This window comes from Salmo salar, chromosome 06 (genome assembly GCF_965601325.2).
Source record: "Salmo salar chromosome 06, fSalSal1, whole genome shotgun sequence".
Taxonomy (NCBI): Eukaryota; Metazoa; Chordata; class Actinopteri; order Salmoniformes; family Salmonidae; genus Salmo; species Salmo salar.
The window spans coordinates 9437570-9452422 of NC_138296.1; the positions used below are offsets into that span (position 1 = coordinate 9437570).

Consider the following 14853-nt stretch of genomic DNA (forward strand, 5'->3'; position numbering starts at 1 on the left):
GCCCAGGCACAGAGGGACAGTCAGAGCCCAGGCACAGGGAACAGTCAGAGCCCAGGCACAGGGAACAGTCAGAGCCCAGACACAGGGAACAGTCAGAGCCCAGACACAGGGAACAGTCAGAGACCAGACACAGGGAACAGTCAGAGACCAGACACAGAGACCAGACACAGAGAACAGTCAGAGACCAGACACAGAGACCAAACACAGAGAACAGTCAGAGACCAGACACAGAGAACAGTCAGAGACCAGACACAGGGAACAGTCAGAGCCCAGACACAGAGACCAAACACAGGGAACAGTCAGAGCCCAGACACAGAGACCAAACACAGGGAACAGTCAGAGCCCAGACACAGAGAACAGTCAGAGCCCAGACACAGAGAACAGTCAGAGACCAGGCACAGAGAACAGTCAGAGCCCAGACACAGAGAACAGTCAGAGCCCAGACACAGAGAACAGTCAGAGACCAGGCACAGAGAACAGTCAGAGCCCAGACACAGGGAACAGTCAGAGACCAGACACAGGGAACAGTCAGAGACCAGACACAGGGAACAGTGAGAGACCAGACACAGAGAACAGTCAGAGACCAGACAGAGACCAGACACAGAGAACAGTCAGAGACCAGACAGAGACCAGTCAGAGAGACCAAACACAGGGAACAGTCAGAGACCAGACACAGAGAACAGTCAGAGACCAGACACAGAGAACAGTCAGAGACCAGACACAGAGAACAGTCAGAGACCAGACACAGAGAACAGTCAGAGACCAGACACAGAGAACAGTCAGAGACCAGACACAGAGACCAAACACAGGGAACAGTCAGAGACCAGACACAGAGAACAGTCAGAGACCAGACACAGAGACCAAACACAGGGAACAGTCAGAGACCAGACACAGAGAACAGTCAGAGCCCAGACACAGAGAACAGTCAGGGCCCAGACACAGAGAACACTCAGAGCCCAGACACAGAGAACACTCAGAGCCCAGACACAGAGAACACTCAGAGACCAGACACAGAGAACAGTCAGAGACCAGACACAGAGAACAGTCAGAGACCAGACACAGAGAACAGTCAGAGACCAGACACAGAGAACAGTCAGAGACCAGACACAGAGAACAGTCAGAGACCAGACACAGAGAACAGTCAGAGACCAGACACAGAGAACAGTCAGAGACCAGACACAGAGAACAGTCAGAGACCAGACACAGAGAACAGTCAGAGACCAGACACAGAGAACAGTCAGAGACCAGACACAGAGAACAGTCAGAGACCAGACACAGAGAACAGTCAGAGACCAGACACAGAGACCAGACACAGAGAACAGTCAGAGACCAGACACAGAGAACAGTCAGAGCCCAGACACAGGGAACAGTCAGAGCCCAGACACAGAGACCAAACACAGGGAACAGTCAGAGCCCAGACACAGAGAACAGTCAGAGCCCAGACACAGAGAACAGTCAGAGCCCAGACACAGAGAACAGTCAGAGCCCAGACACAGAGAACAGTCAGAGCCCAGACACAGAGAACAGTCAGAGCCCAGACACAGAGAACAGTCAGAGCCCAGACACAGAGAACAGTCAGAGCCCAGACACAGAGAACAGTCAGAGCCCAGACACAGAGAACAGTCAGAGCCCAGACACAGAGAACAGTCAGAGCCCAGGCACAGAGAACAGTCAGAGCCCAGGCACAGAGGGACAGTCAGAGCCCAGGCACAGAGGGACAGTCAGAGCCCAGGCACAGAGGGACAGTCAGAGCCCAGGCACAGAGGGACAGTCAGAGCCCAGGCACAGAGGGACAGTCAGAGCCCAGGCACAGAGGGACAGTCAGAGCCCAGGCACAGAGGGACAGTCAGAGCCCAGACACAGGGAACAGTCAGAGCCCAGACACAGGGAACAGTCAGAGCCCAGACACAGGGAACAGTCAGAGACCAGACACAGGGAACAGTCAGAGACCAGACACAGGGAACAGTCAGAGACCAGACACAGGGAACAGTCAGAGACCAGCCACAGGGAACAGTCAGAGACCAGCCACAGAGAACTTCAGAACAATATGTATATCATGGTTTGGTTGTTGTGTTTGAAAATGAAAGTGATAATGTCATCTGTTGACCTCACGTTGTCATGGTGTTGACCTGCAGGTGACCTGGAGGCTCTGAAGAAGAAGAGTTTCACCATGAAGGAAGGAGTGGACTACAGAGTGAAGATACACTTCAAGGTAAGAACCTTCTCATCCTGGACTACAGAGTGAAGATACACTTTCAGGTGAGAACATCTCTATCAGGACTCAGGATATTTTCCAGATGCAGACACAGGAGTCGGATGGTTCGGTTGTCAGAATATTTATTATAACAAAGGGACAGATTAAAGGGCAGGTCGAGGGCAGGCAGAGGTTCGTAATCCAGGGCAGAGTCAATCAGGGACAGAACGGCAGGCAGGCTCAGGGCCAGGACAGGCAGACAGGCTCAGGGCAAGGACAGGCAGGCAGGCTCAGGGCCAAGGCAGGCAGACAGGTTAGATCCATGAAGACTAGAAAACAAAAACTTGAGAACAGGAGAAACAGGAAACACGCTGGTAAGACCTGACAAAACAAGACGAACTGGCAACAGACATCTGCTCTGTTTGGTTCTGTTCTTCTCTGCTCTGTTTGGTTCTGTTCTTCTCTGCTCTGTTTGGTTCTGTTCTTCTCTGCTCTGTTTGGTTCTGTTCTCTTCTTCTCTGCTCTGTTTGGTTCTGTTCTGCTCTTCTCTGCTCTGTTTGGTTCTGTTCTTCTCGGCTCTGTTTGGTTCTGTTCTGCTCTTCTCTGCTCTGTTTGGTTCTGTTCTGCTCTTCTCTGCTCTGTTTGGTTCTGTTCTTCTCTGCTCTGTTTGGTTCTGTTCTCTTCTTCTCTGCTCTGTTTGGTTCTGTTCTGCTCTTCTCTGCTCTGTTTGGTTCTGTTCTCTTCTTCTCTGCTCTGTTTGGTTCTGTTCTTCTCGGCTCTGTTTGGTTCTGTTCTGTTCTTCTCTGCTCTGTTTGGTTCTGTTCTCTTCTTCTCTGCTCTGTTTGGTTCTGTTCTGCTCTTCTCTGCTCTGTTTGGTTCTGTTCTTCTCGGCTCTGTTTGGTTCTGTTCTTCTCTGCTCTGTTTGGTTCTGTTCTGCTCTTCTCTGCTCTGTTTGGTTCTGTTCTGCTCTGTTTGGTTCTGTTCTGTTCTTCTCTGCTCTGTTTGGTTCTGTTCTGCTCTTCTCTGCTCTGTTTGGTTCTGTTCTTCTCTGCTCTGTTTGGTTCTGTTCTTCTCTGCTCTGTTTGGTTCTGTTCTTCTCTGCTCTGTTTGGTTCTGTTCTTCTCTGCTCTGTTTGGTTCTGTTCTGCTCTTCTCTGCTCTGTTTGGTTCTGTTCTTCTCTGCTCTGTTTGGTTCTGTTCTTCTCTGCTCTGTTTGGTTCTGTTCTGTTCTCTTCTCTTTTTTTATTATTTGATTTATTTCACCTTTATTTAACCAGGTAGGCTAGTTGAGAACAAGTTCTCATTTACAACTGCGACCTGGTCAAGATAAAGCAAAGCAGTGTGACAAAAACAACAACAACACAGAGTTACACATAAACAAACGTACAAATCAAATCAAATCAAATGTATTTATATAGCCCTTCTTACATCAGCTGATATCTCAAAGTGCTGTACAGAAACCCAGCCTAAAACCCCAAACAGCAAGCAATGCAGGTGTAGAAGCACGGTGGCTAGGAAGAACTCCCTAGAAAGTCAGGAACCTAGGAACAAACCTAGAGAGGAACCAGGCTATGAGGGGTGGCCAGTCCTCTTCTGGCTGTGCCGGGTGGAGATTATAACAGAACAAGGCCAAGATGTTCAAATGTTCATAAATGACCAGCATGCTCAAATAATAATAATCACAGTAGTTGTCGAGGGTGTAACAAGTCAGCACCTCAGGAGTAAATGTCAGTTGGCTTTTCATAGCCGATCATTGAGAGTATCTCTACCGCTCCTGCTGTCTGTAGAGAGTTGAAAACAGCAGGTTTTCGTTGGAGTACGTACAATCAATAACACAATAGAAAAATCTATGTACAGTGTGTGCAAATGTAGAAGATTAGGGAGATAAGGCAATAAATAGGCCATAGAGGCAAAAATAATTACAATTTAGCAAATGAACACTGGAGTGATAGATGTGCAGATGATGATGTGCAAGTAGAGATACTGGGGTGCAAAAGAGCAAGAAGATAAATAACAATATGGGGATGAGGTAGTTGGGTGTGCTATTTACAGATTGGCTGTGTACAGGTACAGTGATCGGTAAGCTGCTCTGACAGCTGATGCTTAAAGTTAGAGAGGGAGATATAAGACTCCAGCTTCAGTGATTTTTGCAATTCGTTCCAGTCATTGGCAGCAGAGAACTGTAAGGAAAGGCGGCCAAAGGAAGTGTTGGCTTTGGGGATGACCAGTGGGGCTTTGGTGACAAAACGGATGGCACTGTGGTAGACTACATCCAGTTTGCTTAGTAGGGTGTTGGGGGTTCCGGAAAACTGTGTGATCACGCTCTCCTCAGCCGATGTGAGTAAGACCTTTAAACAGGTCAACATTCACAAGGCCGCAGGGCCAGATGAATTACCAGGACGTGTACTGCGAGCATGTGCTGACCAATTGGCAAGTGTCTTCACCGACATTTTCAACCTCTCCCTGTCCGAGTCTGTAATACCAACATGTTTTAAGCAGACCACCACAGTCCCTGTGCCCAAGAACACTAAGGTAACCTGCCTAAATAACTACCGACCCGTAGCACTCACGTCTGTAGCCATGAAGTGCTTTAAAAGGCTGGTCATGGCTCACATCAACACCATTATCCCAGAAACCCTAAACCCACTCCACTTTGCATACGGCCTTAACAGATCCACAGATGATGCAATCTCTATTGCACTCCACACTGCCCTTTCCCACCTGGACAAAAGGAACACCAATGACCCTGGGACTAAACACCTCGCTCTGCAACTGGATCCTGGACTTCCTGACGGGCCGCCCCCAGGTGGTGAGGGTAGGTAGCAACACATCTGCCACGCTGATTCTCAACACTGGAGTACCTCAGGGCTGCGTGCTTAGTCCCCTCCTGTACTCCCTGTTCACCCACGACTGCATGGCCAGGCACGATTCCAACACCATCATCAAAATACCAATGACAAAACAGTGATAGGCCTGACCACCGACAACGACGAGACAGCCTATAGGGAGGAGGTCAGAGACCTGGCATTGTGGTGCCAGGACAACAACCTCTCCCTCAACGTGATCAAGGCAAAGGAGATGATTGTGAACTACAGGAAAAAGAGGACCGAGCATACCCCATTCTCATCGACGGGGCTGTAGTGGAGCAGGTTGAGAGCTTCAAGTTCCTTGGTGTCCACATCACCAACAAACTATCATGGTCCAAACACACCAAGACAGTCGTGAAGAGGGCACGACAAAACCTATTCCCCCTCAGGAGACTGAAAAGATTTGGCATGGGTCCTCAGATCCTCAAAAGGTTCTACACCTGCACCATCGAGAGCATCCTGACTGGTTGTATCACTGCCTGGTATGGTAACTGCTGGGCCTCCGACCGCAAGGCACTACAGAGGGTAGTGTGAACGGCCCAGTACATCACTGGGGCCGAGCTCCCTGTCATCTAGTACCTCTATATCAGGTGGTGTCAGAGGAAGGCCCTAAAAATTGTCAAAGACTCCAGCCACCCTAGTCATAGACTGTTCTCTCTGCTACCACACGACAAGCGGTACCGGAGCACCAAGTCTAGGTCCAAGAGGGTTCTAAACAGCTTCTACCCCCAAGCCATAAGACTCCTGAACATGTAATGAAATGGCTACCCATTCCCCCCCCCCCCCCCCATTTTTACACTGCTGCTACTCTCTGTTGTTATCATCTATGCATAGTCACTTTAATAACTCTACCTACATGTACAAACTACCCCAACTAACCAGTGCCCTGCACATTGACTCTGTACCGGTACCCCCCTGTATATAGTCTCGCTATTGTTATTTTACTGCTGCTCTTTAATTACTTGTTACTTTTATTTCTTATTCTTATTCGTACATATATTTTTTTTAACTGCATTGTTGTTTAGGGGCTTGTAAGTAAGCATTTCCCTGTAAGGTCTACACCTGTTGTATTCAGCGCATGTGACTAATAACATCTGTTTTGATTTTTATTATTATTATTTGTTTTTTTACCCAATTGTTTACCTAAATCCAATTGCATGATGACATTTTGTGTTGATTTCAAATAAGTTGACAGCTCAACCAAATGTAAATAAATAAATAATAGACTGTGTCTGTGTTCAGTCTGAAGACGTTGTAGGTGGTGTTGAAAAGAAGTGAGAAAGATGGGCTATGTTGATTAGGTCCCATTCTAATGGATAGTTTCAGTGGCCAGTTCTACTTGGATATGAAATATCATTTATAGTTGATATGAAAGATTATTATGGAATCATGAAACTCTGAGATACTCTGATCTAGGCTGGGATTCAAACCTATTGCACATTGCCGACAAGGCACTTTTTAAAGGCAATGATCCCGTGCTGACAGACACTGTATTCACCAAGCAGCCCCCTCTCCCCCTCCCCTCACCTCCTTCTCCCCTCACCTCCCTCTCCCTCAGCCCTCTCTCCCCCTCCCTCAGACACACCAAGCAGCCCTCCCTCCCCCTCCCTTTCCCCTTCCCTCAGAATCACCAAGCAGCCCTCTCTCCCTCAGACTCACCAAGCAGCCCTCTCTCCCTCAGACTCACCAAGCAGCCCTCTCTCCCTCAGACTCACCAAGCAGCCCTCTCTCCCTCAGACTAACCAAGCAGCCCTCTCTCCCTCAGACTAACCAAGCAGCCCTCTCTCCCTCAGACTCACCAAGCAGCCCTCTCTCCCTCAGACTCACCAAGCAGCCCTCTCTCCCTCAGACTCACCAAGCAGCCCTCTCTCCCTCAGACTCACCAAGCAGCCCTCTCTCCCTCAGACTCACCAAGCAGCCCTCTCTCCCTCAGACTCACCAAGCAGCCCTCTCTCCCTCAGACTCACCAAGCAGCCCTCTCTCCCTCAGACTAACCAAGCAGCCCTCTCTCCCTCAGACTCACCAAGCAGCCCTCTCTCCCTCAGACTCACCAAGCAGCCCTCTCTCCCTCAGACTCACCAAGCAGCCCTCTCTCCCTCAGACTCACCAAGCAGCCCTCTCTCCCTCAGACTCACCAAGCAGCCCTCTCTCCCTCAGACTCACCAAGCAGCCCTCTCTCCCTCAGACTCACCAAGCAGCCATCTCTCCCTCAGACTCTGCAGTGAGGACGCCTGGAGGTAGAAGAGTGCAACTGCAGCTGGCGAACAGTGATGGCAGGAATAGTAGAGTAGGCCTTGGTTGTAGGGATGTGACAAATGGACCATTTTGCTTAATGTTTAAACAACCATTTTGTGTCACTTTTTTTCTCCGTAAATTCGTATATTTTTTAAATAATAAAATTCCACTTCAATTCACGATGCAGAATAATGGTCCTATTACGTATGTATGACCGTTAGGGCCGGGCAAGGAAGTTCTGTCGTCTGCAGTTATATACCCTTGAGAGTCATGTCTATCTACTGCAGTTATCTACCCTTGAAAGTCATGTCTATCTACTGCAGTTATCTACCCTTGAGAGTCATGTCTATCTACTGCAGTTATCTACCCTTGAGAGTCATGTCTATCTACTGCGGTTATCTACCCTTGAGAGTCATGTCTCTCTACTGCGGTTATCTACCCTTGAGAGTCATGTCTCTCTACTGCGGTTATCTACCCTTGAGAGTCATGTCTCTCTACTGCGGTTATCTACCCTTGAGAGTCATGTCTATCTACTGCGGTTATCTACCCTTGAGAGTCATGTCTCTCTACTGCGGTTATCTACCCTTGAGAGTCATGTCTATCTACTGCAGTTATCTACCCTTGAGAGTCATGTCTATCTACTGCAGTTATCTACCCTTGAGAGTCATGTCTATCTACTGCAGTTATCTACCCTTGAGAGTCATGTCTCTCTACTGCGGTTATCTACCCTTGAAAGCACCTCGGCTACGGCATGTTTGTTTGTTTGTTTGTTTGTAAAGGTACACTATGGCTTTTTAAATGCCAACAGGAAACCTTCTCTGGAGATAGTTTAGAAGCACCACTGAACATGCAGTGGGACTAACTTCCATCACTAGGCCACCAAAACAACTGTTTTTCTGTTAGGGATTTTTCTTAAAGTTAAAGATCCCAATTTGAAATGTTCACACCCCTACTTGGGTGCGTCCCAAATGGCACCCTATTCCATATATAGTGCACTACTTTAGACCAGGGCCTATATGGCTAAGGGCACTACTTTAGACCAGGGCCTATAGGGCTAAGGGCACTACTTTAGACCAGGGCCTATAGGGCTAAGGGCACTACTTTAGACCAGGGCCTATAGGGCTAAGGGCACTACTTTAGACCAGGGCCTATAGGGCTAAGGGCACTACTTTAGACCAGGACCTATAGGGCTAAGGGCACTACTTTAGACCAGGGTCTATAGGGCTAAGGGCACTACTTTAGACCAGGGCCTATAGGGCTAAGGGCACTACTTTAGACCAGGACATATAGGGCTGAGCGACCTGGTCAAACGTTGTGCACTGAATAGGGAGTAGGGTGTCATTTGGGACAAAGCTGTGTAAAGTTGACTCTTCATGAGAATTCATATAAGATAGCTCTCCTTTCCTCTCCTCTCCTCTCCTTCCCTCCTCTTCCCTCCTCCCCTCCCTTCTCCTCTCATCTCCCATCCCCCTCTCCTCCATATAAGTTCATACTGTGTTTAAATGCACTACAGATTTCAAGTCCCAATGAATTTACATTGTTTATTTATTGCTCCTGATAACTCTCCTCCCCTCCTCCTCTCCCGTTCCCTCCCCTTCCCTCCTCTCCTCTCCAGGTTAACAGGGATATTGTGTCTGGGCTGAAGTACGTCCATCTGACCTACAGGAAAGGAATCAGAGGTAAGGAGGACCCCATTTTGTGCCGAGCTGTGGATACGCTGTGCTGTTTAGACCCATAGACCGTGTCAGTTTCTGATACATACACCTAAACCCTGGCTAGCAAGGGTGCAACTGAGCTGCCATTTTGTGTGTTGTCATCGACACAAGACATGACAGTTTCCCCACATACACCTAATTCCGGGTTAACAGTGATGCAACTGAGCTGCCATTTTGTGTGTTTTCATCGACACAAGACGTCAGTTTCCCCCACATACACTTAAAACCTGATTACCAACGGTGCAACTGAGCCGCCATTTGGTGTGCTGTCACTGACACAAATTGGCACAGTTTCCCCCACATTCACCTTAAACCTGGCTAGCAAGTGTGCAACTGAGCGTCCATATTGTGTCATGCAGTGGACAAGGCGGTGTACATGGTGGGCAGCTACGGGCCACGGGTGGAGGAGCATGAGTTCATAACCCCGGTGGAGGAGGCGCCCAAAGGCATGATTGTCAGAGGCAGCTACCACATCAAGTCCCACTTCACCGATGACGACAAGACCGACCACCTCTCCTGGGAGTGGAACCTGGGGATCAAGAAGGACTGGGACGAATAGAGAGGAGCCTCATTCCTCTCTCCCTCCTTCCCTCTCCCTGTGTCTCCACCTCTCCTTTTCTCCTTCCTTCCTTCCTTCCTTACTCCTTCTCTCCCCTGTCTCCCCCACTTTCATCCCTCCTTCCCTCCCTCCATCAAGAAGGACTGGGATGAATAGAGACCTCATCCCTCTCTCCATGCTTCCCTCTCCCTGTGTCTCCCCTCTCCCTCCTTCTCTCCCTCTTCATTAAGAAGGACTGTCTCTCCCTCTTTCTTCCTCCCAACTCCTCTCCCCTGTCCCTCCATCCTTCCCCTCTCCCTCCTCTCCCCCCTCCTTCCAAGGCCCACCTGTATAATAGTAAAAGACAGAGACCGGTATGAAAGGTGTAAACAGGAAGTTAGGTTAGGCACAGTCTAGAACGAGACAGAGAGGATGTTGTCATAAACCAAACCAGTATACATCATAGTAGACAACCGAACATCATGGGCTACATCCCAAAATGGCCCCCTATTCCCTATACAGTGCACTACCCACAGGGCTCTGGTGAAAAGTAGTGCACTATGTTGGGAATAGGGGGCCATTTGGGAGGCAGGGGTATGATCTGTAGGTGGAGATCCACTTGTCTATCTGTGATGTAATCTGGTGTTCTCTACTACAGTGTGTTAACTGAAGGGGATCAAATGAAGTTAAACACGTGGGACTCACTCATACAGTGAAGTTGGAGTATGGAGATGTATTTACACCCCGTAGTGTGAGAGGTACATTCTAGAAGGTTATTCTAAAGTGTTCTATTCTGGAAATTGCCAGTTCAACAAGTTTTCAAGGAGCAACCCTTTGTAATGTTAGTTATCAGTTAGAATGTTTGACAACAGCGTGTCTCATACTCCTCAAGAAGTTACCATCTTCTAAGTTCTACATCTAGAATGACCATCTTCTAAGTTCTACATCTAGAATGACATCTTCTAAGTTCTAGAATGACATCTTCTAAGTTCTAGTTCTAGAATGACCATCTTCTAAGTTCTAGTTCCAGAATGACCATCTTCTAAGTTCTAGAATGACCATCTTCTAAGTTCTAGTTCCAGAATGACCATCTTCTAAGTTCTAGTTCCAGAATGACCATCTTCTAAGTTCTAGTTCCAGAATGACCATCTTCTAAGTTCTAGATCTAGAATGGCCATCTTCTAAGTTCTAGAATTACATATTCTAAGTTCTAGTTCTAGAATGACCATCTTCTAAGTTCTAGTACTAGAATGACCATCTTCTAAGTTCTAGTTCTAGAATGACCATCGTCTAAGTTCTAGTTCTAGAATGACCATCGTCTAAGTTCTAGTTCTAGAATGACCATCTTCTAAGTTCTAGTTCTAGAATGACATCTTCTAAGTTCTAGTTCTAGAATGACCATCTTCTAAGTTCTAGTTCTAGAATGATCATCTTCTAAGTTCTAGTTCCAGAATGACCATCTTCTAAGTTCTAGATCTAGAATGACCATCTTCTACGTTCTAGTTCTAGAATAACCATCTTCTAAGTTCTAGTTCTAGAATGACCATCTTCTAAGTTCTAGTTCTAGAATGACCATCTTCTAAGTTCTAGTTCTAGAATGACCATCTTCTAAGTTCTAGTACTAGAATGACCATCTTCTAAGTTCTAGTTCTAGAATGACCATCTTCTAAGGTCTAGTTCTAGAATGACCATGTTCGAAGTTCTAGTTCTAGAATGACCATCTTCTAAGTTCTAGTTCAAGAATGACCATCTTCTAAGTTCTAGATCTAGAATGACCATCTTCTAAGTTCTAGATCTAGAATGACAATCTTCTAAGTTCTAGATCTAGAATGACAATCTTCTAAGTTCTAGTTCTAGAATGACAATCTTCTAAGTTCTAATTCTAGAAATGTATCTATCTCAGTTTGCTCTTTACATCTGAATTTCTGTTACTGTGTCTTTCAGTTGCCTTCTGTCTCTGTTATACTTGACACACCTGAGCTGTTATTGGATTAATGTAAAACAACATGGTTTCACACTGTCTGGAGGTGTTTAACAGGGAAGATGGGTTACCATGGTAACATATCAACAGACAACTGTTGTTTTCTGAGGTTTGTCCTTATATTTGCTCTATTTTTCAATGCTGCTTGAATGCCATTTTCCCAATGTCTGCCTTTTCTTTTGCATATTGATAGAGTTGCTCTTTAAAAGATAAGCCATTCACCATGTATCAACCATCTTCCATTAAACATCATGTAAACATCATGAGGAAGCCTGTTGTCTGGCTATGATGAAGAAAATGTGATTGGGATGTGTACAATATGTTCTGTAGTAGTTGCTACAGAATAAAGCCCAATGGAAGTAGCCTACACAGTGTTTTTACCTCTCTGGCAGGTAGTGACCCTAAGACATATCTCTACAGTAGAGTAGAGGGTCAGCTGGGTTTGAGGTTTAGTATCTTAATGGGCGCCATGTTAGCACCCGAACTATCATGACATGATTATTCCAGTCAGAATGTAAATTACAACGTTATGATGGTGATTGGTTAGCCTGGGTATCAGTATGTTTGTACCATCATGTCACTCCTTGCCACTTCTTGGCGGCCAAACATGACAATGAATGGAATGATGGCACACACTGATCTGGGAGCAGCAGGTTAGACATTGATCTGGGAGCAGCAGGTTAGACATTGATCTGGGAGCAGCAGGTTAGCATTTGGTGCCAACATGGAGGTTAGACACTGATCTGGGAGCAGCAGGTTAGCGTTTGGTGCCAGCATGGAGGTTAGACACTGATCTGGGAGCAGCATGTTAGACACTAATCTGGGAGCAGCAGGTTAGCATTTGGTGCCAACATGGAGGTTAGACACTGATCTGGGAGCAGCAGGTTAGACACTGATCTGGGAGCAGCAGGTTAGCGTTTGGTGCCAACATGGAGGTTAGTTTGCTGAAGTGTGGTGTATATCTGTTGCTCAGGGTCACGGTCCCCCTTTAACACCAAGCATGAGGCCTAAAGGCATCGACTGACTCGGGTAACAAACTAATGAAACAAAAAAGAACCCTGTTCTATCTATAACGTGACCCTTTTGTCCTGTAATGTAACTCAGTGGATGAGGTCTTCAAGATTTGATCGATTCTGTCCTTCCCAAAAACGTCAAAACGTCCTTGTCACTATTGTGTAAAGTCTTATGGTGTTGTAAGTGTTGATGATAATGATCATGATTTTGATGATGCCATTCAAAATGGTGGTGAACCCAGAAGTAACTGTAATGTGGGCTTGTTGAGTGTTGCATGGTCTCAGATCTCTTCTTTCTTTAAAGACTGTTTTACTGTCACATTGTGATTTGAAAAGAAAACCAATATGCAGTTTGAAATAGGTTGGCAGGGATACTGCAGATATTTACAGGGATTATGATCAAAAATAGCTTTGTTATTATTACTATGTACGTGTTCCAAATGGCCCCTTATTCCCTTTATAGAGTGTTGACCTGGACCCATAGAGAGGCATTCTATTCCCTTTATAGAGTGTTAACCTGGACCCATAGAGAGTCCTTCTATTCCCTTTATAGAGTGTTAACCTGGACCCATAGAGAGTCATTCTATTCCCTTTATAGAGTGTTAACCTGGACCCATAGAGAGTCATTCTATTCCCTTTATAGAGTGTTAACCTGGACCCATAGAGAGTCATTCTATTCCCTTTATAGAGTGTTGACCAGGACCCATAGAGAGTCATTCTATTCCCTTTATAGAGTGTTGACCTGGACCCACAGAGAGTCCTTCTATTCCCTTTATAGAGTGTTGACCTGGACCCATAGAGAGTCATTCTATTCCCTTTATAGAGTGTTGACCTGGACCCATAGAGAGTCCTTCTATTCCCTTTATAGAGTGTTGACCTGGACCCATAGAGAGTCCTTCTATTCCCTTTATAGAGTGTTGACCAGGACCCATAGAGAGGCATTCTATTCCCTTTATAGAGGGTTAACCTGGACCCATAGAGAGTCATTCTATTCCCTTTATAGAGTGTTGACCTGGACCCATAGAGAGTCATTCTATTCCCTTTATAGAGTGTTGACCTGGACCCATAGAGAGTCATTCACTGGGTGATTAACAGGACAAACACAATGTTAGATTCAGATGTATACAGATGATTAGGTGTTGTCTAGTCTATACAGGGCTCTGGTTAAAGGTAGTGCACTATATAGGGAATAGGGCTGTAGTATAAAGTAGTGCACTATATAGGGAATAGGGCTCTGGTCTAAAGTAGTGCACTATATATGGAATAGTGCTGTAGTTAAATGTAGTACACTATACAGGGAATAGGGCTCTGGTTAAAGGTAGTGCACTATATAGTGAATAAGGGGTCATTTTGGACACACGCTCTATGTGAGTTTGGTTGGGCACAAGCCTGGGCCTGTGTGTAAAGTACTGCTGCATCCTAAAGTGTTGGTATTCCAGCATCTTGTATCTTTTAATAAAGGTGATCTAATCAGCCACTTCCTGTCTGTCTGAACATGTGGACTTAACATCATTCCAATAAGGCACTCAAATAAGCAGACGATAGGTGAAGGTACACTCTATATATACAAATGTATGTGGACACCCCTTCAAATTAGCAGATTTGGCTATTTCAGCCACACCCGTTGCTGACATGTGCATGAAATTCGAACACACAGCCATGAAATCTCCATAGACACTCGGCAGTCCCGTTCTGTGAGCTTGTGTGGCCTACCACATCGCGGCTGAGTCGTTGTTGCTCCTAGACTTTCCCACTTCACAATAACAGCACTTACAGTTGACCGGGGCAGCTCTAGCAGGGCAGAAGTTGACGAACTGACTTGTTGAAAGTCACTGAACTCTTCAGTAAGGCCATTCTACTGCCAATGCTTGTCTATGGAGATTGCATGGCTGTCTGCTCGATTTTATACACCTGTCAGCAACAGGTGTGGCTGAAATAGCCGATTCCATTCATTTGAAGGGGTGTCCACATACGGCTGTATATGTAGTGTATTCCCCTGGTACATTACTCAGGTCTCACCATTTATGCTGCTCTGGCGCCATCCTGTGGCATTCTGAGAACACAACTTCAACTCCATTCCATTCAATGTATCCCACGAAGAGCCACTGGGCTGGAGGACAGCGCAGTCTGAATCAGCTACTTATATGAATAAAGACACTGACATTTCATATCACTGAGTCTCAGTTTAAATCAGGGTTTAAACAGAACACAAGTCATTACAAGTAAAAACATTCCTCAATTAGGTTGTATTTATTCAGCAAATAAAATAAGTGAAAGACAGTACAGATATAAACTGGTATGAAGAGTGTTC

The 14853-nt window shown here is 46.2% G+C and overlaps 1 protein-coding gene across 2 annotated transcripts in view; it reads left to right on the forward strand.

The window, feature by feature from the left end:
* Window positions 1-14019, forward strand: part of LOC106606251 (rho GDP-dissociation inhibitor 2) — an 89981-nt gene extending 75962 nt beyond the window's left edge. For both annotated transcript variants that reach the window (XM_045719693.2, XM_045719692.2), the window contains exons 4-6: window positions 2136-2212; window positions 8911-8974; window positions 9370-14019. In XM_045719693.2, coding sequence (XP_045575649.1) covers window positions 2136-2212; window positions 8911-8974; window positions 9370-9569 — 341 coding nt within the window. In that variant the 3' untranslated portion in view covers window positions 9570-14019. The remainder of the gene's footprint in view (window positions 1-2135; window positions 2213-8910; window positions 8975-9369) is intronic.
* Window positions 14020-14853: the final 834 nt, after the last annotated feature.